General features: G+C 37.7%; 3 protein-coding genes across 6 annotated transcripts; all 3 read left to right on the plus strand.

The window, feature by feature from the left end:
- The first annotated feature begins 359 nt into the window (after positions 1 to 359).
- LOC143037596 (uncharacterized) lies at positions 360 to 7,102 on the plus strand. 3 transcript variants are annotated; one of them, XM_076206063.1, is made up of 2 exons: positions 360 to 515; positions 4,021 to 7,102. In XM_076206063.1, the coding sequence occupies exons 1-2, from the start codon at positions 480 to 482 to the stop codon at positions 5,419 to 5,421; spliced, it is 1,437 nt and encodes a 478-aa protein (XP_076062178.1). In that variant the 5' UTR covers positions 360 to 479; the 3' UTR covers positions 5,422 to 7,102. The 3 variants fall into 3 exon arrangements, with proteins under 3 accessions (XP_076062178.1, XP_076062179.1, XP_076062181.1); XM_076206064.1 differs by having other exon boundaries at positions 389 to 498; XM_076206066.1 differs by lacking the exon at positions 360 to 515 and adding an exon at positions 554 to 890.
- A 3,324-nt stretch (positions 7,103 to 10,426) lies between these two features.
- Positions 10,427 to 25,443, plus strand: LOC143037597 (uncharacterized). 2 transcript variants are annotated; one of them, XM_076206068.1, is made up of 3 exons: positions 10,427 to 10,514; positions 24,722 to 24,984; positions 25,092 to 25,443. In XM_076206068.1, exons 1-3 carry the CDS (start codon positions 10,467 to 10,469, stop codon positions 25,177 to 25,179), a joined length of 399 nt encoding a protein of 132 aa, XP_076062183.1. In that variant the 5' UTR covers positions 10,427 to 10,466; the 3' UTR covers positions 25,180 to 25,443. The 2 variants fall into 2 exon arrangements, with proteins under 2 accessions (XP_076062183.1, XP_076062182.1); XM_076206067.1 differs by having other exon boundaries at positions 24,722 to 25,443.
- LOC143037595 (uncharacterized) lies at positions 13,896 to 17,466 on the plus strand. The gene is made up of 2 exons (XM_076206062.1): positions 13,896 to 14,482; positions 14,765 to 17,466. The coding sequence occupies exon 2, from the start codon at positions 14,780 to 14,782 to the stop codon at positions 16,823 to 16,825; it is 2,046 nt and encodes a 681-aa protein (XP_076062177.1). The 5' UTR covers positions 13,896 to 14,482; positions 14,765 to 14,779; the 3' UTR covers positions 16,826 to 17,466.
- Positions 25,444 to 25,955: the final 512 nt, after the last annotated feature.

Below are 25,955 nucleotides of genomic sequence, written 5' to 3' on the forward strand. Positions count from 1 at the left end.
AGACTTCTCTAACTCTAAGGCTACATTATTTTCTACTACGTACAGGTTGTAACTCTTCGGCGCTGATTACTGAAACACAACCAATCGCCACTCACTGAAGAAGCTACCCAAGTTTGGTTGTATATAAAGATGTTTGCCAGTATCACAGCTGTAGTTCTTAGCTATATCATCAGCTGGCTCTTATCATCCTGAGTATTTTGAATCCTATATATAAGTACCACAAATTAATAGTGACTCTATCGGTAGCGATTTTAATAATTTAGATGGGCTTTTAGAAATGCACACCCAAGCGGTATAGCATTAGAAAATTAAATATTAATTTTGTAAATTATAATAGATCAATGTAATAGCTATTTTTCGTGGCGGAAATCAATATTCGAAAACGTTGCTGAAATCTATGCAGAAACCAAGTTGCGTCAACTCCTTCAGGCCATGTTTTGATTCATTCGGCGATCAGACACAACGACGCCGCGGACCTGATGACCGCTAGTATTAGAGGTACTGCTTTACAAAATGTAGGTTAGGTTAGAATATACGAATTTATCATACTTTAATTTCTTCGACCTCGCCTCTACCAAATCAAAAATGGCGCCTCAAGTACTCAAAGCGGCTATGTTTCTTTGGTTTTAGCTTATAATAATTTTTTTCTATTGTATATTTGCACCAAGAATAATGTATATTACGTTGATGTAATTTACAAAATTATTATTTATTTTTCTATTGCTATGTCACGTTTGTGTACACTTCAAAAATTTTACCCATCTGTATAATTACCAAGAGTTAGGTTAGGTCATGTCTCAAAGCAGCAATTCTTACTAATATCACTGGCTGCAATTCTTACATTTATCATTGGCAAGTTGTTATCATTTGGAGTATTTTGAACCCCATAGGTAAGTATCTCAAATTAACAGTAACATAAATAAAAAAAAATTAATTGTGGTGGGCAAATATCTTTATTTTTACCATGAGTTAAGATAGTGTCATGTCTCACAGCTGTAATTGTGATCATTATGATTATCAACGGCTGCAAAGATCTTTATATTTACCAAGCTGTATCCTGTTTGCTTACATTCTGATTGGGGGCCAGGGCTCCATCTTGACTTGCTTAGTATGAAAATGAAGAATTTAAGAAGTTCACTGCCTAATCTCTGAATTCATTGTGCACTGATTATGATATTCTTGCAGGTAAAAATATATCCAGATTACTTCTAGGTTGGGTAGCTCAGGACAGATTTGTGAGCCCTGTGTCCTCCCCCATTTGACCTAGACCAAAAGTGTCCATTACTACAAGAGTTATCTTGAAATTATATCCCAATCCCCTGATTCACCCAGAAGTGATCAATTCTCCTTTCAATTTGTACTACAGTAGAAGCCACATACAACAAATCTCTAGTTAGTAGAGGCCCAATTTGATAAAAGTTTAAAATTAATAGTGGAATATCCTGGAAAGCTTGAATTAGCAAAGATATTTGTGATGAACTGAGCATATTAAATCATTTAATGGCAAAACCAATAATAAAAGAGCACTGAGGCCCAACATGGATGGTATTTAGCGGAAAGGATTGATATATCTTAAAATTGCTGTTTCAATAACGAACACCCGATTTAGTGGGAAATATTATTTAGTGAACCCTGGGGTGGATTATTTTGCTAAATCAGGTTTCTACTTTATACTCTTGGCCTCTACAATAGTATTGGGAAGACTGCTGCACATATCAAAGGCCCTCATCTGTAACATGCTCAGTCGCAGTTTAGTTCTACATCGTCATTTAAAAATCTTCCTGCCATTGTCCTGTGTTGGGTCCTCCTTCAGTTGAATTATGATGTTGATTGCAGGACCATATCATCGATTTAAGAGCTTGTATACTTCTACCATGTCCTCTCACCAATTATGCCATTATTGGGACATCAAGTAATTTCAATCTCTCTTCATAACATAGACTTTGTAGTCGTGGTACCATTTTAGAGGCTCTATGCAACACATTTTCTACTGTCCTGATATCCTTTTTCCTATACTGTATAGTGACCATATTTACTGCGAGCACACAATTTATTTGAATAATGTCCTGAATGTTATCAAATTGAAATGTTCAAATGATCGATGTATTGTACTCATAATACAGTTAGCCATGTTCACCTTCTCTTGTATGTGTTCCTCAGAAGTCTGTCTCCCAGCTGTCTTCATTCCAAGGTCCTTCTCCTGAGCATTATCTCCTTTGTGGTTATCCTCACCTCCTTGTGGCTTGTAGTATACTATACTTCCCATCTGCTTAAAGCCATTGTGTATTATTATGTGTATCAGTGTGTTTGGCTGGTTTGGCGGGAAACTATACCAGATGCCCGCTACATACATCACCGCCATTTGATTTAGATGAAAATAATCCAGTGGCTAAATGGAGTCTGATTTATCCAATATCTGACTTATACATATCTGATTTATAGAGGGTTTACTGTCCTTGGATTCTTATTTGTTGAATACTCGAAAGGAATCATCGCCTCACTAAATATTAGGAAGTTTATATTATATAGAAAGGTTCCACATACATCATCATTCAGCATACTTTAACCTAAAAATAGTATTGTGTTGTCATTCTGATTTATGTGGATTCCCACAGGGTACAAATTTATCACATAAATTTAATTGTAACTCACTTGAGACTGTTCTGACTGGGTAACCACATATTGATAAACTAATCTCACCAGCTTCTTTTGGTAGTGATTGAGTGCCTTGGAGGGTGGGGGTGAGCCTAACCTACCCGATCCCATGTAGGTATATGGGATGACAGGTTGGATAATGTACTTTTAATTCAAGAGTGTCAGAAATTATTATTTGATAGCTTTATCCATAGGATTCTGGTACTATTTCTGTTAAAATTAACTTGTATTCCCTGAAAAATAAAAAAATGGGAGTAGCAGTAGAAATCAATATCAGATATACATGAATCTGGTAGACATCTACAGAAATTTTACAATGAAGAGGAAATGTGACTAAGATTCTAATCTTCAAGTCACTTGTGCTCCATCTTGCTTTATGGCTGTTAGACATGGACATGCAATGCTTGAATGCTGACTTGAAGAGGTGTATAAATATCTTTGGCACTGCATGCCTTTGGAGAATGATTGTGTATCACTGGAATGACTTGGTGTCAACCCAGAGACTACTGTGAGACACTAGGCCAGTTACCTCCATAATTTGTGAACATAAACTCTATGGGCATGTGGCATGTTTCCCTAATGTTATTCTTACTGGCAAGTACTCCTCCACAAAAGACAACCCTCAATGAAAGAAACAAAGAGGATGCCCACAAAATTCATGGTTGGGGCAACATGATTGAACCTGTTGAGAGTTGTTTGAAGTGGGAAGGGTGGGATGTGAGTGAAGCAATGCACTCCCAGACATATGCCCCCCAATTGATGATTAATGATAATAACAAGAAAAAATATGGACTATATCTGCAATTACCTAGATAAATTTTATTCATAATGTTTTGCCAAAATAATAACACAGTAACACCACTAACCAGTGTATCTTAAATTATGTGGCTTACATCACTTATTTGAGTCAGATGAGTGAGATGAACTGAATATGCCTCCCCAGAGATGGTCCTATTTAGATTCAGGTCCTGTGAGCCCAAACATGGAATGTTAAGGAATTATATTAAAATATGACTGCTGTGGCCAGCTGGGTTATACCCTATACCCCACTTCCAAATCTTGTGACAAGATGAGAAAGCTAGAGCAAAATTTACATTATTCTGTTTGTGGTGGCATAAATATCCATGTAGCAATTGGATGATGTTCAGAGCATTTCTAATGAAAAAGTAGAATGCAATATATCATAGCACCATATCTGTTTTTGTTTCTACCTATTCAATGTTAGGTGATGACATGTACATAGGGTCTGTTTAAGTACATAGGGAGCTGAGGATGAAATAGTTTGTGTACAAAACATCCACAAGCTTATCATTACACAATCTGAGAGTTAGATGTCAATCATATAATTACATTTTCTTTTTCCAGGATGAGGTTAAATATCAACATTTTGGAAGAGTTATCCAGAAATTCCATGTTTGTCATACAACAAAGAGGAACTGGTGTGACACCTGTGGCACATCTTATCTCACAAGACTTCTTAAATATCCTATGATGACCAACACTGTAGTAAAGCCTTTCCAACAGGACATATGCAATGCATCTTTCTCAAGTAAGGGTAATTTCAAATGTCATGTAGTGACTCAGACAGTAGAGAAACGTATCCAGTGTAACCTGTGTGATGCAGCCTTCTCAAAAAAGGATGACCTCACACATCATGTGTTGACTCACACTGGAGAGAAGCCTTTCCAGTGTGACCTGTGTGATGCAGCTTTCTCGCTAAAGAGATCTCTGAACCATCATGTAGTGACCCACACTGGAGAGAAACCTTTTCAATGTAACCTGTGCAATGCAGCTTTCTCAGAAAAGCGTAACCTCAACCGTCATATGATGACCCATACTGGAGAGAAGCCTTTCCCTTGTGACCTGTGTGATGCATCTTTCTCACAAAAGAGTGATCTCAAACGTCACATGATGACTCACACTGGAGAGAAGCCATTCCAATGTGACCTGTGCAATGCAGCTTTCTCACTAAAGAGGTCTCTCAGAGATCATGTGATGGCTCACACTGGAGAGAAGCCATTCCAGTGTGACCTGTGCTATGCAGCTTTCTCAATAAAGAGTCGTTTCAAATATCACATGATGGTCCACACTGGAGAGAAGCCTTTCCAGTGTGACTTGTGTGATGCAGCTTTCTCACAAAAGAGTCATCTCAAAGATCACATGATGATTCACACTGGAGAGAAGCCATTTCAGTGTGACCTGTGTGATGCAGCTTTCCCACTAAAGAGGACTCTCAGAGATCATGTGATGACTCACACTGGAGAGAAGCCATTCCAGTGTGACCTATGTGATGCATCTTTCTCAATAAAGAAGTCTCTCAAAGATCATGTGAAAAGTCACACTGGAGATAAGCCATTCCAGTGTGACCTGTGCAATTCTGCTTTCCCTAGAAAGGGTGCTCTCACACAGCATATGATGACCCACACAGGAGAGAAGCCTTTCCAGTGTGATCTGTGCAATGCAGCTTTCTCACAAAAGATTCATCTCAAAAGTCACCTGATGATCCACACAGGAGAGAAGCCATTCCAGTGTGACCTGTGCAATTCTGCTTTCTCTAGAAAGATTTCTCTCACGTGGCATATGATGACCCACACAGGAGAGAAACCATTCCAGTGTAACCTGTGTAATGCAGCTTTCTCACGAAAGTTTTTTCTCAAACGTCACATGGTAACTCACACAGGAGAGAAACCATTCCAGTGTAACCTGTGTAATGCAGCTTTCTCACAAAAGTTTGTTCTCAAACGTCATATGGTAACTCACACGTGAGAGAATCCTTTCTAATATGACCTGTGTTATGTAGCCTTCTCCAGAGCAATTTTAAACCTCATGTGATATCCCACACAGAAATGAAGCCTTTCCAGTGTGACCTGTGTGATGCTGATTTATGAAGAAAGGGTTATCTCAAACTGCATATGATGACCCCCACTGGAGAGAGGCCTTTCAAGTGTGACATATTCAATTTTGATTTTGCAAGGTAGGGTGCTCTCAGATGGCATGTGATAACCTACACTAGAGAGGAGCCTTTGAAGTGTGACCTAGGTGATGCAGTTTCCTCACAAAAGAGTGGTCTTGTATGTTATGTGATGACCTGTATAAGATAGAACTCTTTGCAGGATATTCATCTCAAATGTCATGTGCTTACCCACTCTGGAGAGAAGCCTTTCCAGTGTGACTTATGCAATGTAGGTTTCTCACAAAAGGATGATTATCAAATATCACATGATGACCCACACTGGAGAAAGGCCGCTTCAGCAGTATGACCTGTGATGTGGAACATTCTCACAATAAGGTGATCTGAAATTACATGTGATGCCCCACATGGAGAGAAGCTTGTCTACTTTGACCTGTGGAATGTAGCTTTCTCATGGTGGAGTAATGTCAAATGGCATATGATGATCATCACAGGAATCCATTGTAGTGTGACTTCTGTGATGCAGCTTTTTCATGAGATGCTTTAAAGAATTACAGGATAACTTGTGCACACTTTTCTTCTGTGACATTGTGATGATGAACATTTCTCACTAAAGACCTGACGTGTGGAAATAGTCATTAGATTCAAAATTGGACCTTTGGCATTTGAGGCACAAATGAATGTGACATACTATTTGAAAAATTATTTTTGGCTTCCAAGTTCTTTCTATACAGGACTGTATGAACAAGTATTGTATGAAATTATTATGATTTAATGATCCTGTGATAAAGTCATATGTACACCATTGGAATAGTTGTAGTGAATGTTTAATAGGACTGGAAGTTCTAAAATCTGTTCATCAACTATTTATATCTGATATGTTATAGAAACAGTGGAATGCCACTTGATCTGTACAAAAGAAATAAATAGTTTAATGAATGATTGTACTGTAATTCATTAGTATTGTGAAACTTCAGTATTAAAAAAATTATATATACTGTCTTTTTATAATGCCTAAATGCATGCCTCACAGGCCAGATTCACCTTATTACTTGTTTTAATCCATATCCATGACAGTGTATTTGCCTAATTGTATATAGGAAAGCAGTGCTCATTGGGTCCTGTCTCTTACTTTCCAATTTATCATACCTAACCTCAAATTCATGTACAGTACCAAGTCTGAATCCTTGCTTTCCAATTACATTTAGATTTGAATTGTGTATTGATCCAGCTTTGGTTATATCACCCAAAGCCGCATCCACACTTGTTGCATTTCCACGTATCGTATCATCTATGTGTAGCAGTGTGGACAAGAAAGCGTTGCACCATTGCGTATCAAAATGTAATACAAAGATATGCAATGGGCTTGATCAACCATTTGTTGGTCTTTTGCTGTCACATCAAAGGAAATATACACAACACATCTACCCTCATGTGGACGGGAAGCATGGCATCATTCCATTTCACATTCAGTCTAGTTGTAGTGATGACCACGAGCAGTATAGTTGTAACTGATTGTGTGTGACTGCCCGTGATTGTGTCATTATATATATATATATATATATATATACATATATGTGTATATGTATATATATATATATATATATATATATATGTATATATATATGTATATATATATATATGTATATATATATATATATGTGTATATATATGTATATATATATGTGTGTATATATATATATACATATATATATATATATATGCATGCATACATACATATATATGTATGTATGTATTTTTAGTGTGAAGAACTATCTAGGTACTAAAAAACATGGATTGGAGTAAGGAGGATGTCATACGTCTGATAGAATCTTACCAGAAGAGGGTAGTGATTTGGAACCCAAAACATGTTCATCACTTCAATAAACTCCGTAAACAAGATGCCTGGGAAGAAATTGCCGAGGAAATGGGATTAACAGCAGATGTGTGCAAGAAGAAAATGGAATATCTTTTGACAGCCTTGAGGAGGGAGAAAATGAAAATGAAGAAGAGCATTGGTACTGGAAAAGGTAAATTAATAATACTGTATTCTTTATTTAACCATAATATATGAAGTCATCATACATATATACTAAATATTCTTCTTTTGCTTATAAAGTGATGTATACAGCTCTCCATATATGGTACTCATATACCCTGTATTCAAATCAATAACTAACAATGTGAAAAATATGAGTAACTAAGCTACATTAAGTGGGAAGTAGTGACATAAAATAAATGCCTATGTGAGTAATTGAATTAAATCAATGCCTCCAAATAATAGAAAAAGGAACATATATACATACATATGTATATATACGTATATATATATGTGTATATATATATGTATGTATATATATATACATATGTGTATATATTTATATATATATATATTGCAGTATTTCACAAATGACACGTGAATATAATTTGCAGAAAGAACCACTGGTAAATAAGAAACGTAGTCTGAAAGTTTTCGTCTATTTAAGACATCAGCAAGGGAATACAGTAAAGGAGATACAGACAGTATATATACAGAAGTAAAAATATTTTAGGGAACACAGAAAGATGTGTCACACAAGCCTGAGAAAAATTACCAACAACCCTCAGGTCACAGATGGACCAAATGTCCGGGCAGGAAAACATGTAACAATTTTCTTTGAAATAAAATTATCAAGCCTGTACATACCTAGGCTTAGATTGATATTTTGATCAAAAGTTTGTTTTATGTGGCTTGATTCAATTATATTCCTTTCAGTAAAGGAATTACAAGAGGTTATTTTAATAGCATTTTTCCAGTCAATTACATGATCTTAGTCCCTCACATGAACAAACATACCACAGTGTGAGAAGTGGTCAAATGTCCCTAAAATATTTTTACTTCTGTATATATACTGTCTGTATCTCCTTTACTGTATTCTCTTGATGATGTCTTAAATAGATGAAAACGTTTGGACTGCGTTTCTTATTTACCAGTGTTTTTTTCTGCAATATATATATATATACATACATATATATATATATATATATATATATATATATATATATACATACATATATAAGCATATCATCTATATACTAAAGAAAAACATTCTACTCCATTCCTTTTTTTTTTTCCAGCCCATGAGGTTTACACTAGCTCATGGTTTGCCTTCGAAAGTATGAAATTCCTATGGGACAAGAACCATCCCAAACCAACATTGAGTACAGTAAGTAGACAGTATTTAGTCCATTAAGTATTAATATTTCTTTATGCTTAACTACATAAAATTACATTACAAGGTATTTTGACAAAATAAGCTGTACTTAATTTTTATTTATTCATTCTATCATTATCAATATTATCATTATTATATTTCTTTTAGTGAGTCGAGTCTGCACTTAACACGAGTCAGTCACAGCAATCAACTTGCAGGTGATTGCCTGATCAGAGCATGTTTGAATATCATTGCTTATGTGCCGAAAACATAATGATATTCAAACACATTCTGATCAGCTAATCAGCTGCAAGTTTGTTGCTGCGACTGATTCGTGGTGAGTGCAGACTCACCACACTAAGAAGAAAACAAAAACTTTAGTATTTCAACCTGGGGGAGGTAACCTAGGACAAAAAGACGCAAGCATACTTTGTCATCAGTTTTTCTTTTCTATGTGTACTTATTTTGCCATGCTAATTTTCCTTCACTCAAGAAATAGTCAGCTATCTCCTCCTTTAAGCCACATCCACACTTGTTGCATTTCCCCGTATCATCATTGCATAGCAGTGTGGACGGGAAAGCGGTGCACCATTGTGTATCAAAATATGACACAAAGATACGCAACAGGCTTGATCCACTATCTGTCAGTCTTTTGCCATCACATCAAAGGAATTATACACAGTGCATCTACCCTCATGTGGACAGGAAGCGTGGCATTGTTCCCTTTCACGTTCAGTCTAGTTGTGGCGACAACCATGAGCAGTATAGTTGTAGCTGATCGTGTGTGACTGCCCATGATTGTGTCAATATACATATATATATATATATATAATATATATATACATATACACATATACATATATATATATATATATATATATGTATATATATATGTATATATATATACATATATATATGTATATATATATGTATACATGTATATATTATATATATATATATATATATATATATATATATATATATATGTATGTATATATGTATGTATGTAATTTTAGTATGAAGAACTATCTAGGTACTAAAAAACATGGATTGGAGTAAGGAGGATGTCATACGTCTGATAGAATCTTACCAGAAGAGGGAAGTGATTTGGGACCAAAAACATGCTCATCACTTCAATAAGCACCATAAAGAAGATGCATGGGAAGAAATTGCCAAGGAAATGGGATTAACGGCAGATGTGTGCAAGAAGAAGATGGAATATCTTTTGGCAGCCATGAGGAGGGAGAAAATGAAAATGAAGAAGAGCATTGGTACTGGAAAAGGTAAATGAATAATACTGTATTCTTTATTCAACCATAATATATGAAATCATCATACATATATACTAGATATTCTTCTGCATATAAAGTGATGTATACAGCTCTCCATATATGGTACTCGTATAGCCTGTATTCAGACCAATAGCTAACAATGTGAAAAATATGAGTAACTAGGCTACATATAGTGGGAAGTATTGACATACAATAAATGCCTATATGAGTAATTGAATTAAATCAATGCCTCTAAATAATAGAAAAATGAATATATATATATATATATATATATATATATATATATATATATGTATATGCATATATATATAAGCATATCGCCTATACACTAAAGAAAAACATTCCATTCCAACAAAACTTTTTTTTTCAGGAGCAGATGAGGTTTACACTAGCTCATGGTTTGCCTTCAAAAGTATGAAATTCCTATGGGACAGGAACCAACCCAAACCAACATTGAGTACAGTAAGTAGACAGTATTTAGTCCATTAAATATTAATATTTCTTCGTGCCAAACTACATAAAATTACACTACTGTACAAGGCATTTTGACAAAATAAGCTGTACTTAATTTTTATTTATTTATTCTATCATTATTATTATCATTATTATTGTTATTATTATTATTATTATATTATCATTATTATTATTATATTATATTTCTTGTAGTGAGTCAAGTCTGCACTTAACATGAGTCAGTCACAGCAATCAACTTGCAGGTGATTGCCTTATCAGAATGTTTGAATATCATTGCTTATGTGCCGAAAACGGAATGATATTCAAACACATTCTGATCAGCTAATCAGCGACTGATTCATGATGAATGCAGACTCGCCACACTAAGAAGAAAACAAAAACTTTAGTACTTTAACCTGGGGGAGGTAACCTACAACAAAAAGATGCAAGCTGGATACTTTGTCAGCAGTTTTTCTTTTCTATGCGTATTCATTTTGCCACGCTAATTTTCCTTCACTCAAGAAATAGTCAGCTATCTCCTCCCTTACATTTAGCAATGTAGCCTTTGTTTTGCATGCAACCCCTCTCAGGGGAAGAAGTGATCCCATCTCGTGCGTTGCTCCTCTCCAATTTCCATTTCTCACAACACCTGCCTCTTCGGAATCAAATGTTCCTGGTGGAGTGTTGAGTCAAGCCGAATCAGGTCTTCGGCGCAAGAAGTTGTGTAGTATGGCAGTTGTCATCACAACACATGAAGCCTTTTCTGGTTCCAGTAGCAACGGTTTCCTCAGCACACGGAAAACTGAAGATGCTATGCCGAATACATTTTCAACTACTCTGCGAGCTCTACAAATCCTGTAGTTAAAGATTCTTTGCTTTGATCATTTGACGTGGTAACCTGGATATGCTTTCATCAAGTTTTCACTCGTAGGAAAAGCTTCATCTCCCACAAAGAAGAATGGTACAACTTCCTCCCTCTCATTTAGAGGAGCAGGCTCAGGTAGATTTAAAGCTTTTTCCTCCATTAGTTTGTACAACTGTGTGTTTGCGATCACACCACCATCTGATATTCTTCCTTGGCATCCCACGTCTACAAACATGAAGTTGTAGTTAGCATCAACTAAAGCAAGAAGAACAATGCTGAAAAAACCTTTGTAGTTGATGTATTCACTGCCACTTGCAATGGGACACTGCAAAGTGACGTGCTTACCATCAATAGCCCCAACACACTGTGGAGGTCCTGGAGCTGCAGCGTCTACGTCGTGGGACCACCCCCCAACCCCAAGAGTTGGGGGCCAAACGGCAGCAACCACCCCTGGCCATCAGCTCTACGCAGGTGGCACCGATCCCCAAGAGGAGCTACGCCTACCTTGGGGAGTACCACAATCCTTTTTCCCAACATGCAATATTACGTTTTTTCTGCACCGAAGGTTGATTTTCCGGCAATCACCCCTCTTCTTCTACTTTTAGCTGGAGATGTAGAGAGCAATCCTGGGCCCACCACAAAATACACATGCCCAACATGCTCTAAACCCATTACTTCGAGCAGACAGACAAAGGGCTCAGTTCAGTGCAATATGTGCAAAAACTGGGCCCACCTCACTTGTACAACACTTGCTGACACAAACCAATACACAAACACTTGGACATGTTCTACCTGCCCTCCAGTAACCCCACTCCCACCTCCCCAACCACAGCCAGCACCCTTACCCACTCCCAATTTCCCTTTGCCCTTACCCCCGATTAGTACTCCCCTTCCTTTGTCCCCGATCTCTCCTTTCCCCCCCCCTCTGACCCAGATCCTACACCTTCCCCACTACCACCCCAACCTCAACCCCAAACGGCAACATACAACACATACAAAACACACAACATCAACATATTACAACACAACATTGACGGTATTAACACGAAAAAACATGAACTTGAACACTTTCTTAAACAACACAGCATACATATAGTGCTTATACAAGAAACAAAACCACGACACTCACACAAAACACCATCATTTCATAGTTACACCACCATCAGACAAGACCGGACTGATGGTGGTGGACTCATCACCATGATACACCACTCCATCTGTTTTGTGTACACATGTGCCACAACCAAAATTCTCCTCCCTACCACAGATAACACAACAGAAATCCAATCCATTCGAATCCGCACAGGCAACAAATCAACACTGACAATAGTTAACATGTACGAGGGGTGATCAAAAAGTAATGACAGTGATACCATATATTTTCACGGTACAGAGGTAAATCCAAATAGTGGCCTACATTCCTTCAAAGTACTCCCCTCCTGCCTCTATGCAACGTTCCATCCTCTTTCGCCACTTCATGAAGCACTCACGGTACTCAGAAGCCGATATACCTCGTAGCTCTGAATTGACTGCTCGCGCCAGATCTTGGATGCGATGAAACAGCTTCCCTGCGATCGCACCCTTGATCTTTGGAAACAACCAAAAATCACAGGGAGCAAGGTCAGGCGAGTAGGGTGGGTGGGGAGAAGTGTGATCCCCTGCTGGTCCAGGAACTGCACAGTGAGGCGAGCTTTGTGGGGGGCAGCATTGTCATGGTGCAGCAAAAGGCGCGATCGGCGACGGATTGGTGCAGTCTTGGCCTGATATTCCAGGACTCGAGGAAGGACGTGATCAGTGTAGTACTGGGCTGTGATAGTACACTGTTGAGGCATTACATCCACACACATTGGTCCTTGTGAATTGAAGAAGATGGTGAAAAGGCGCTTCCTGCTGCGAAATCCTTCCTTCAGAATCTGAGGTCAAGGTTCTTCATCACTCAACCACACCATGTTAGACTGCTTGTCTCTGGTGGTGAAGAAAGAAATCCAACACTCATCTCCGGTAGCTACATCTGAGAACCGTTTCGGACCATTTGGCTCGAATTCAGCCAGCCATAGACGACAAATCCGCACCTGTTCGCTCTTCTGCTCTTCCGTAAGCAAATGAGGTATCCATCGAGCACACTTCTTCCTCAGCCCTAAGTGTTCATGCACGATGTCATGTGCGCTCCCATAACTGACACCGAGCTCCAAGGATAAGAATCGAAGAGTAACAGTTGGATCTTCGTCAATGATGGCCCGCGCACGGACCGTCGTTGCTTCGGTCACGGATGTCCGAGGGCGGCCAGGACGATGATCATCTTCTAGCTGCAATTTTCCAGCTGCGAAAGCTCGAATCCAGCGGGAAACAGTTTCCAGTGATGGAGTAGACTCGGGAAAAACTTGCAACAATTCCTCTCTGATCTCCGTTGCTTTTTTTCCCGAGTTTCCACCTTGTGAAGGTGTAGAATCTGCAGCCTTCTTTCGAAAAATCCATGTTTCCGGTTAGAGAGGCAAACCAACAATGACGCAATCGCACAGCGCACAGTGGTCGGAAATCTCCATTTCGTGAGCAAAAGTCAATGTGACGTATTGCACCGATATTATTTTTTTTTAATCTATGCCATTGTGGATAGTAACCTAAGTGTGTGAAACTTGAATAAAATGTGTCATTAACAAATGAGAAAATAAACAAAATAATTAGGTTACAATTATAATAGCCACAGGTGTTTAGCATGTTAATGGTGAAAGCTGTAAACAATGTGATAGCTGCATTGGGTCCCAAATTTACCATTTTTACAGCCGTAGCTGAAATATGAAGAAGTATGTATTTATTGTATATTTTTATATGAGATGCATGAAATAATATGTTTGTACACATCGCTACATTTAATGTACTTAAAAATATGAAATTATGTATATTTACCTGTCATATGTAATTCAAATTAATTGCAGTCTTCTGCAGTTTGACTTAAAAATTGCATTTAAAAGGCTGTGAAGCCAGCTCCGAAGCTCTAAGTGCGTTTAAATTTCCCTCGCATCATGACCCAGCTGTCAGTGTTCCGTTTTCTTTAGCGGGTGTCATCAGCTGACTGAAGTGTAAATAAGCATCTGTGATTGAGCTTACTCTTTCGGTAAATATAAGTGTTGTACTTGATATTGTTGATTCAATTTGGTTCACATGATGTATGATAATATGCTGTATCTGTAGGCTATACGAATGTATTGTTATTGATAAGTATTTTGAGTTTATGTAAAGGCAAGTCAATCAGACTTGTATGGAATAATATTTTATAATTGTTTCCCCTAAAATGTACGAGAAAATGCTGCTTATAGTCACAGAAATCCTATATGCTAACGAGTACATTTTTATTTCAATTTTAAATAACTACTTGTATCTTTTTTACTGATTACAGGTATGAGCATGCATCATGCATTCAGTCAAGAGAGAAGACATAGTACTAGAGTACTTAAACAACATAGATACCACCACTCTGGAAAGTGCTATAAACAAAATAGTTGTTAATCACCAGCAGACACACGGACACAATAAAGTGATAAAAGAAAGCATGAAAAAATCGTTAATCGCTGACTTTAATAGAAGGTGGAAGAAAAGCTATCGAACAAGGCATACATTTCTAAATAACAATAAAAAGTGGCTGGCAACAGAAATTGTTCTGGTAAGCTTAGATGATGAAACCAACAATGAAAATGAGGCCGTTGATGATGCTGTTCATGATGTGAGAGATGTAGGTTCTTCGAGTGGTAATTTAGGAAGGCCTGTGAGTCCTTTTTCCGAGAGCAGTGAGAGTACGAAACGGAGAAAAACAAGACATATTAGAGACAATAATTCAAGTGAAGTATTGTGCTATGCTTCACAAATGAAATTAAGAAAAGAAGGAAAATGTGCAGCAGCCAACGTATGCGCACAGGTAACATCATCACCTGAAAAGGCAGTGGACATATTAGACAAATCTAATCAAACAAAAGAATCAGTGTTTTCTCCAGTTGAAGCTCTTAATGTTCTCGTGAGAACGGATATGAGTAAAGACAATTACTTGTTTTTGAGACAGGCACACAGAGATAAAGGATGTTTTATGTACCCTCCATATGAACAAGTACTTTGTGAAAAGAAAAGATGTTATCCGGACAGTATAAGTGTGACTGAATTTGAAGCAAAAGTTCCCCTACAAAGTGTAGTTGATCATACAGTGATGCGTCTCTTGAAAGTTCAAGGAAAGGCTATTAATATATATTTAGAAAAGGATAACATGCTGGGAACAAATGAGAAACTCCATTTAGATTTTGTAATAAAGTATGGAATAGATGGTAGTGGGGACCAGGCATTATTCTCCATGAAATTTGACCAGACAAAACACAGTGATGCCTGTGAAACAAGTATTGTGTCTTCCTTTATCTGTCCTGTAAGGCTATGTGTCAGAGGAAGTAACAAAGTTTTATGGCAAAATCCAGCACCTTCATCCCCTTACTATTGTCGACCAGTTAAGTTAAGTTTTAAGAAAGAGACAGCAGATCAGACTCGCCAGGATGTGTCAGAGTTAAAAGAAGCCATAGAAAATCTTGTGCCTACAGTATCTGACACGTGTGAAGTACATCACAAGTTACTACTAACTATGGTTGATGGAAAAGTTTGCCAGGCTCTGACCGAAACTCCATCTGCAGCATCTTGTTACATCTGCATCCCTAGAACAAACCCATCTGGAATGAATAACTTAAAGAAAATTGAGGAAAAGGATGTAAATGAAAATGCACTGTCATATGGGCTGTCTCCTTTACACCTCCTAATTAACACAATGGAATGTATTCTTCACATTGGGTATAGAATGAAACTGAAAACTTGGATGGTTAAAGGAAATGGAAATAAACAAATCTTCAACGCTGAAAAGACAAGAGTTTGTAAAGACCTGAAGAGAGATCTAGGGCTCAATGTAGACAGACCAGCTCAAGGATCAGGGACGACAAACAATGGTAACACAGCAAGAAGATTTTTGGATAATAGTGAAACAGTGTCAAAGGTAACCGGAGTTGATGTGCAACTTATACATCGCTTATCCATTTTACTTCGTACCCTTAACTCAGGATTTGATATAGACAGCTGTAAATATGATGAGTATGCTAAGGAGACAGCAAAACTGTACACACAGCTGTATAATTGGTACTACATGCCAGTGTCTTTACACAAAATGTTAATGCATGGAAAACAAATTATAGACACATTATGCATATCAGTTGGCCATGCTTCCGAAGAAGGACTTGAAGCCACTCATAAGTTACTGAGGAATGCCAGACAACATCATACATGCAAACACTCAAGAATCAGGTGTAACAGTGACCTAATACATTGGTTGTTTGTAATATCTGACCCAGTTTTGGCAGGACTCAGAAAAAAATCAACACACAAAAAAGAAAGCCTATCTGCAGAAGTTGTAGCTCTACTAATGTCACCTCAAGTGTAGCGTGTACGTGTGTGTCTGTGTGTGTGTGTCAGAGAGATAGATAGATAGAGAGAGAGAGAGAGAGTGTGTGTATTTACCTAGTTGTATTTACCTAGTTGTATTTTACGGGAAGGGGAGCTATGCTCGTGGGGTCCCGTCTTCATATCTCATTTTATCTAAACTATTTTTAAATTCATGTATTGTTTTTGCACACACCACTTTCTCATCTAACTTGTTCCAACTGTCTATTGCTCTGTGAGGAAAGCTGTTCTTTTTAAAATCTCTTCTATAGCTGTCTTTTTTTATTTTCTTTCCGTGTCCTCTTGTATTTCTGTCATCCCATTTTATCAGATTCTCTCTATCAGTAATTTCTATGCCTTTCATGATTCTGTAAATAGCTATCAAATCTCCTCTCTCTCTTCTTTGCTCTAGTGTCTGTAGTTTAAGTTTTTGTAGTCTCTCTTCATATGATAGTTTTGAGAGTGTTGGTGCCAGTTTTGTAATTGCTCTTTGTATTCTTTCAAGTTTTTTTATACATTTTTTTGTACTTGGTGACCATATCGTTGCTGCATATTCCAATCTTGGTCTTATCAGGGTGATTAGGATTTTCCTCACCATTTCTTCATCCAGGTATGTAAATGCCACTTTGATTGTTCTTATTAAATTATAAGTTTCTCCAAAAATCTTATTTATATGTTTCTCAGGTGACATATTATTCATAACAATGACTCCCAGGTCCTTCTCATTTTCTACTTTTTTTATTCCTTCTTTTCCCAAATTATATGATCCTGTTATTCTGTTTTTGCTTTTTCCAAATTCCATTATACTACACTTTTTTGTATTGAACTCCATCTCCCACTTCCTACTCCATTCTTGTACTTTATTTAGATCTCTCTGTAGTGATTCACAATCTTCTTCAGTTTTCACTCTTTTCAGTAATTTTGCATCATCTGCAAAGAAGCTCATATAGCTTTCAATTCCTTCATCCATATCATTAATATATATAGCAAACATTATTGGGGCCAGAACTGTTCCCTGCGGGACACCGCTTATTACTTCATTCCATTTTGAGTGCTGATCTCTTATCACTACTCTCATTTTTCTTTCTTGCAAAAAGTCTTCCATCCAATTTAGCAATTTACCTTGTATTCCTCCTTCATATTCTAATTTCTTAAGCAACTTCTTATGTGGTACTTTGTCAAAAGCTTTTTTTAGGTCTAGAAATGCACAATCAGCCCATCCATCTCTTTCTTGTATTATATCTATTAGCCTTGAATAGAAACATATTAAATTGGTGACGCATGATCGTCCTTGTCTGAATCCAAATTGCCTTGGATTTAGTACGTTGTTTTTTTCCAAGTATTTTACCCATCTACTTTTGATAATTCTTTCACATATTTTTGCTATTGTACTTGTTAGAGAGACTGGTCTATAGTTGGTAGGTTCTTCTTTATTTCCTCCTTTATATATAGGTACTATATTTGCTTTTTTCCAATCTTCTGGAACTTTTCCTTCTTTTAAGGAACTGCTTATTATGCTATGTATTTTGTCTGCCAGTTCATTCCTGCATTCTTTCAGAATCCAGTTTGCTATTTCATCTGGCCCATGCGATTTTCTGACATCAAAATTACCCAAGTGTGTCAATATTTCATTCTTTGTTACTTCTATTTCTTCCATAGGGGGGACTTTTTCCTTCCACTCAATCTCTTCAGGTTGTATATTTTCCCTTGTAAACACTGATTTAAAATGTTTGTTCATAATTTCTGCCATTTCCATTTCCTCAGTGTATTCAACTCCTCCTTGTCTTAATTTCTCTAAGTCTTGTTTGTTTTTCAGTTTATTGTTTACAAATCTGTAGAATAGTTTTGGTTGATCTTTACACTTTTCTATAACATCTTTTTCATATTTTCTTTTTTTCTCTCTGCACTTTTGTACATATTCATTTCTATAACCAGTATATATTTTCCATTTTTCAGGTCTTCTGTCTTTTTTCCATCTGTTCCAGGCTTTGTCTCTTTTGTCCTTTAACTCCCTACAACTTTTGTTGTACCAGCATTTTACATATTCTTTTTCTTGTTTTTGTCTTGGGACATACTTTTCCACTCCTTTTTTGTAAATTTTTGTCAAAATATTCCATTTCTCTTCCACTGTTGTTTCTTCTTTGTATATTTCTTCCCAGTTTTCTTGTTGGAAGAATTCTCTTATTTTATCAAAGTTTGTTTTTTCATACATCATTCTTCCTTTTCTATATTGTTCATTTCTTTTCATATATTTTTCTTCATTAAGTTCCAGTTCAATCAATATGTGGTCACTTTTACCTATTGGTGTTTTATATTCAATCTTGTCCACTATTCTAGGTTCAGATGTAATTATTAAGTCTAGCCTCGATGGTTCTTCTTCATTTCTATACCTAGTGTTCTCTTGTATCCATTGTGTCATTGAATGGTCAGTAATCATCTCAAGTAGAGCATTTCCCCATGAGTCATCACCACTCTTTACTGTCATTTCTTCCCAGCAGATTTCTTTGCAATTAAAGTCGCCCATCATAACTATTCTTCCTCCGTCTTCCATTATTTTAGTTAATGCTATCTTTGTGTCCTCTAACATACTTTTATGTTCACTCTCCTCCCATGAGGCTGTTTTTGGAGGCACATAATTGATCACAAATTTTCTGCTCTTCTTATCTCGGTCTTCCACTTCTATCATAATCATCTCTACTGTATTCTTTCCATATATGACACCTTTCACGTTTATATCCTTCTTAGTCAGGAACATAACTCCACCCCCTTGTTTTTTCTCTCTGTTTCTAATCCAATAATTGTATGTATCATGTCCTACACTGTTGGGTGGTAGTGGGCCTTTTAATTTTGTTTCTACAATTCCCATTATGTCCGGTTCTTTTTCTTTCAAATAATCATTCAGTTCATTCAATCCTGTTATCAATCCATCTATATTTGTGTAAGACACTCTTAGTTTTCTGCCACTTCCATTGTATTCTCTGTTTCCCTTATGTTTTTCTTTAGTATGTCGAACTGCTTTATTTTCATGTTCACTACTCTCCAATAGAATCTCTCTTTCTCTGACTCCGTTCTTTCCTCGTTTTTTGCCTTAGCTTCAATTCTTTTCTGCTTTTCTGCCTCTCTTTCCTCCTTATTCATTTCTCTTTTTATCCATACCTTTTTATATTGATCATTTGTTGCTAGTTTCCCTGTCTTGGATAGAATTTTCTCTGCTGTTGTTTGTGACCTGAATTTAATCTTAATTGGTCTGGTCTTATCTGTACTATATTTTCCGAGTCTGAATTTTTCCTCAATTTCCTTTATAATTTCTGGTTCATCTTCCTGGACTAATTTTAATAAACTGCTTACTCTTTCATTTTCCTCCTTGATTCTTGCAGTTCTATCTGGGTTATGTTTCTCTTCCATTCCTAATATAATTATACATTTCTTTTTGTCAGCTAATTCTCTTACTATATTCTCCTTCTGTCTCATCACTTTAATAACTGAGTCTTCATTATGTTCTTTCAATTGCTGTTTGACTATGTCAGTGAATGAAACCTTATTCCCTTCTTGAGTTATTCTCCAATTTTTAGCTTCTGTAGCTAGTTTCTCTCTGTTTTCATTACTATTCTTCTTCAATTTCTCATTCTCCTCCTTTACATTTCCTAACTGTCTTTTTAGGTCCTCTATTTCTTCAGTTAAGTTTCTGTTAGCCTTCTCTAGTTGTTCCAACCTTTCAATTCTTTGAAAAATGGAGTCTACGTTACCTAACTTACGCTCCAAGTCCTCGATCACCTTATCAACTCTCTCCTCTAGTCTTATCAGTCGGGGGGGGGGGGGGGGTTGTGTCCCCCCCACCCTCTTTAAATCCCTGGAACATATTCTCGTCACTTTCTTCTGTATTGCTCCTCTCTATACTTCTAATCTTTACATTTTTATTAGACATTTGATCCTCGCTAAGTCTTTTGTTTACCTTCCGCTTGTCTGGCTGGTCAAAGTCTACTCCCTCCTCATTTCCTTCCATTTCCCTCAGTAATCCCTCCCCTTTTCCTCTTTCCCTACGTTCCCACTACTCCACGAGCAATTTCCCCCCCACCCTGCAAAAACACTAGGCACTTCTCTTTGCGTTGGGATCCACAGACTTCACTTTTCTTCAGAACGTCTTCTAAGCCGTCCATTCGTTGAAGTGTGTGTGTGTGTGTGTGTGAGAGAGAGAGAGAGAGAGAGAGAGAGAGAGAGAGAGAGAGAGAGAGTGTGTGTGTGTGTGTGAGAGAGAGAGAGAGAGAGTGTTAGTTTTGTCAATATTATATTACATAAGAATTATATAAAATTATGTAAACAGATAATTATTTTCTTATTATTTAAAGTTAATGAAAGAGGTCACCTAATGTGCACCATGTGTGTTTGTCTGTGTAAACTTAAGTAAATTTCCCTTGCAATAAGTACTGTTAAAACAATAGGTATCTTTTTTCTTATCTAGTTTTATTCAACCTTTTTACTTACTGGTTTTCTCTGCAGTTCTCCTATAGCGGAACGTATACTTATGCTTTTAAGAGGTTAATTCAATTAGGATTGCAAAATATAGACAAACAAATCTTCTCGGCTATGAGCGAGACCCGCCAGTCACCCTTTGGTGGGGAGATGATGCGTTCGCCTGTAACCTGAGCACTGCTATATACCCTTGTGGGTTAGCTTGTATGATTTATTTCATTTCTATTTTCGGCTATGAGGGAACTCTTATTTGTTGAAAGTGTAAGTGTAACAACCATAGACTTTTGCTCACTGAATTTGTGTATCCTACCACTGTGCAGCGCCACGATAAAATGTAAGCTAGACAAACAGCGACAAGCTCAAACATGTAACAACAGGCAACACTTGCTGCCCCTTGCTCCCCGCCCCCCCAACACTTATAGTCTCTCAGCTACGAGTCCGACTGTCATTACTTTCTGATCACACCTGGTACATTCCCCCCCAATCATCCCCCACAGTTCCAGACACCTTCAGGCCTCATTTTAGCCAACTAGCCTCAATCCCCAACCTGATCATGGGTGGAGACTTCAACGCCAAGTCGTCTGCCTGGTATGTCGACAACCCTGACACAGACAGAGGGCTTGATATACAGACTCAGTTTGACTCATTGACTATCATGAACAACACACATAATCATACACATATCCCACACCAAGCCCTCTACACTCCCTCCTCTCCTGATATCACCTTTTGCTCCCCCTGCCTAACCCCAACAACATCATGGAGAGTGGTCGGAACCCTTGGCTCTGACCACCTTCCAATCATCATCACCACCAAAACAAGATGCACCCCAGTTGGCCACAGACACACTTACACCAATTACAAGAGAGCTAACTGGGAAGCTTTTACTGAAGAGACAGAACAACATTTTGAAACACTTAACAGTACACCAATCACAAACATAAACAATGCTGTGCACACTTTTAATACAATCATACAAAATACAGACAAGAGATACATCCCTAGAGGCAACAGAAAATCAAAACATAGCAGACCAAATACAAACACTAAACACTGTGATTGCCAATAAAATACATGAACAAAAAACACAAAATTGGCAAAACTTTATCAATACACTTGATCACAAAACAAACACCAGCAAATTGTACAAAACACTCAACAGCATTACACTATCCAACAGTAACACTACACGCTCTCACGCAGCAATAATCACAACAACAGATAATCTACCCTCAAACAGACAACAAGCAAACGCACTCATACGTCATTTTGCACAGACAAGCCATCTCACTTCTCACCCTGACGACCGATGCACCATTTGACGTAAGAAAGACTTTCCCACAGACTCAGACTATACACCCTTCATAGACAGTCAGACAAAACTCATAATACATAGTCTCAAGCACTCATCTGCCTGTGGCCCTGATAACATAAGCAACATCCACCTAAAACACATTGGACCACAAGGTATACACGCACTCACAAACATTGCAAACTACAGCTATTCACACAACACTATACCCGACATCTGGAAGCATGGTAAAATAATCACCATTCCAAAACCGAACAAAGACCCAACAATCCCAACATCGCACCGCCCAATCACACTTCTCTGCACCCCCTCTAAAGTCATTGAACGCCTAATACTTAAACTTGTCACACCACATATTCCCCTTGCTGACTCACAACACGGTTTTAGGCCACTACACTCCACAAACACTCTTCTGACAAACCTCACACAAAGAATTTTAGATGGCATCAATTCAGATAGGCCCCACCAAAGAACACTTCTTATAACATTAGACATTAGTAAAGCTTTTGATGCTATCCCCCGCCACAACCTAACAAATAAAATATACAGTATAACACAATAATGCACAATAACACCAAAAGATGGCTGGCCAATTATCTGGCAGGTAGGAATGCTTATGTGTCATATAATGGCCAATCATCGCACATCAGAAACATTAAGAACGGAGTACCACAGGGCTCAGTTCTATCCCCCACACTATTTAATCTATACATGCATGACTTACCCACGCCAGACACCTCAGAAATACAAATCTCTTCCTACGCAGACGACATAACAATCACATGCACACATCGTAACACAGACAAAGCTCCAGAAATAATCCAGCCATGCCTTGACACACTCAACACATGGTTCATCACAAACAGACTCAAAATAGCTCCAACCAAATCTCACCAACTGGACAAAAGAACACAAATACATACCTCATCTCTACATCAACAACACTCTAATACCACACACAAACACACCGAAAATTCTTGGTGTAACATACGATACATCCATGTCTTTCAAACAACACATCACAAACATAAAAAACAAATGCACACCCAGACTTAACGCACTTAAGTCAATCACTGGAACAACATTTGGACAAAACAAAGAAACTAATATAACAATATACAAACAATGCATACGCTCAGTGTTGAATTATGTGAGTCCTGCATGGGCTCCTAATCTCAGTGAGACACACCACAACACCCTTCAAATCATACAAAACAAAGCCCTAAAAACAATTACAGGCTGCACAAATACAACACCTACAGACCATTTACACCATGAAACAAAAGTCCTCAAAGTCAAGGACCACCTCGACATGAGAGGCACACTTGCCGCAGCCACCACAAACACATCACACCTGCTACACTACATAGCAGAACACCCACACACACCAAGAAACATTAAAACAACACCCAAAGACCTTTATCACGCACAGATACTCTCTTCTCTTCCTCCACAACCACCAAATACCAGCCTCCGGAAACATATTCATAATCATATCACTCACCGCTCCATTAACACACTGAAAGACAACACACTGCTGCATGCCAGACCCCCTGATATCCACCCTTCTGAATCCTCTCTCCCACGAAAGGACAGAGTCCACTTGGCCAGACTGCGGTGCGGTCACCACCCAGCACTTCTAAGCTACCAGAAGAGGCTGGATGACCGCGTTGTGAACAGCTGCCCAGGATGTAACACTTCACCCCATACCATACAACACATAATGGAAGACTGCATTATACACAATCATGCACGCAAACAACACAACATACGCTCTATAAAGGATTTGTGGGAAAACCCAGTTTCGGCTATGGCATTCCTTGGGGAGACGGGACTGCTCGGACAGACAGTCTAGGGAACGACAACAACAACAACAACAACACACTGTGGAAAGTTCCATATATTTTCAAAGTCTTTAGCCACTTCCTACCACTCTGCTTGTGTTTTAGGGATCTGGAAAAGGAAACAGATAGTACAGTTTTACATTTTATGTATGTATATATATATATATATATATATATATATATATATATATATATATATATATATATATATATATATATAATTATATGCCTAGGTATATATTTATTTATTAGTTTATTCTCTCTCTCTCAGATCCAGACCGCAACAAGTGAAGCAGAAGAGGAACCAACACAAGTGCCGGTAGAAGGTGAGGAACGGAACACAGGTTTGGTGTCATCACAGGAAAGAAACCCTGAAACAAGCCACCACAAGTCACCCACACCCAAAAGTAAGAAGCCAAAGACATCAGATGACCAACGTCTCGATAAGGCTTTTGAGTTACTCATGGCCACAGCCAACCAAGTTAATGATGAAAACCATCATTTTGGTAACTTAGTTGCTTCTAAATTGCGTAGGTATGATGAGAGGGTATGCAGTTTGATTCAAAATGACATTCTGAACATATTTGTTAGAGCTGACAGAGGCTGTTACAACAATGACCATGCTTTCCCTGGCAACGTAGTTGGAGGTCCACATACAACCCATCCAGTAGGCTTCCCGTCCAACTTCAGCCAGTATCACACTTATTCAGTCTCGTCTCAGAGTCATGATTCTAGAACATCTACTCCACCTGCATTGCAACCATCACCTTCCCCCAGTACTTGTTCGGTAGCAGATGATTTTAACATAGAGGAACTAATATAATTTATTTTTTCACATGTGGCCCTTACACTTTGAATGAGGATATAGATATCTTCTGTTATTGAATAACAACTTTAATTTGTTTTTACTTCATTGTGCCCCATCTTCAAAATACATGACATTGATGTATCAAGTTCCTTCTTGAGAGAGGTACTGTTAAATAAAATATATAGTAAAACATTCCTGTTTCTTTCATTTATTCCTTCACAGACCAAACACAGAATATATCTTATGATTAATTATATGATTTATAAAATCAGTAATTCCCATTTACCCACTATTGTGATCTGTTTTTGGTAAGTATACAAACATGACAGACTTGTTGAAGAAATAGTGTACATAATTGTGATCTGTTCAGCACATCTTTTCCTGTACTAATACAAGTTTGTATGTGTATGAGAGAAACATACATCGATTCTAGTATGAGTGGCACATTCACGTCAATGGTTATCATACATCAGTTGTTCATATGACATTTTATAGATGACTTACCTTAATGTAGTCATACAGTGTTTCCACAATGGCATCACACACTTCGGGAATGATCTTGCTAATTGCCTGCTTGGAGATTTTGAAGAGATACTGCAGGCTGGTGTATGAGTCGCCGGTGGCCAGAAAGCGTAATGTTACTGCTAGCCTTTCCTGAATGGATTGCTTTCCAAAATGTTGTGTCTTTTTTTGCAAT

This window comes from Oratosquilla oratoria, chromosome 22 (assembly GCF_046742065.1).
Source record: "Oratosquilla oratoria isolate Oo_2021 chromosome 22, ASM4674206v1, whole genome shotgun sequence".
Taxonomy (NCBI): Eukaryota; Metazoa; Arthropoda; class Malacostraca; order Stomatopoda; family Squillidae; genus Oratosquilla; species Oratosquilla oratoria.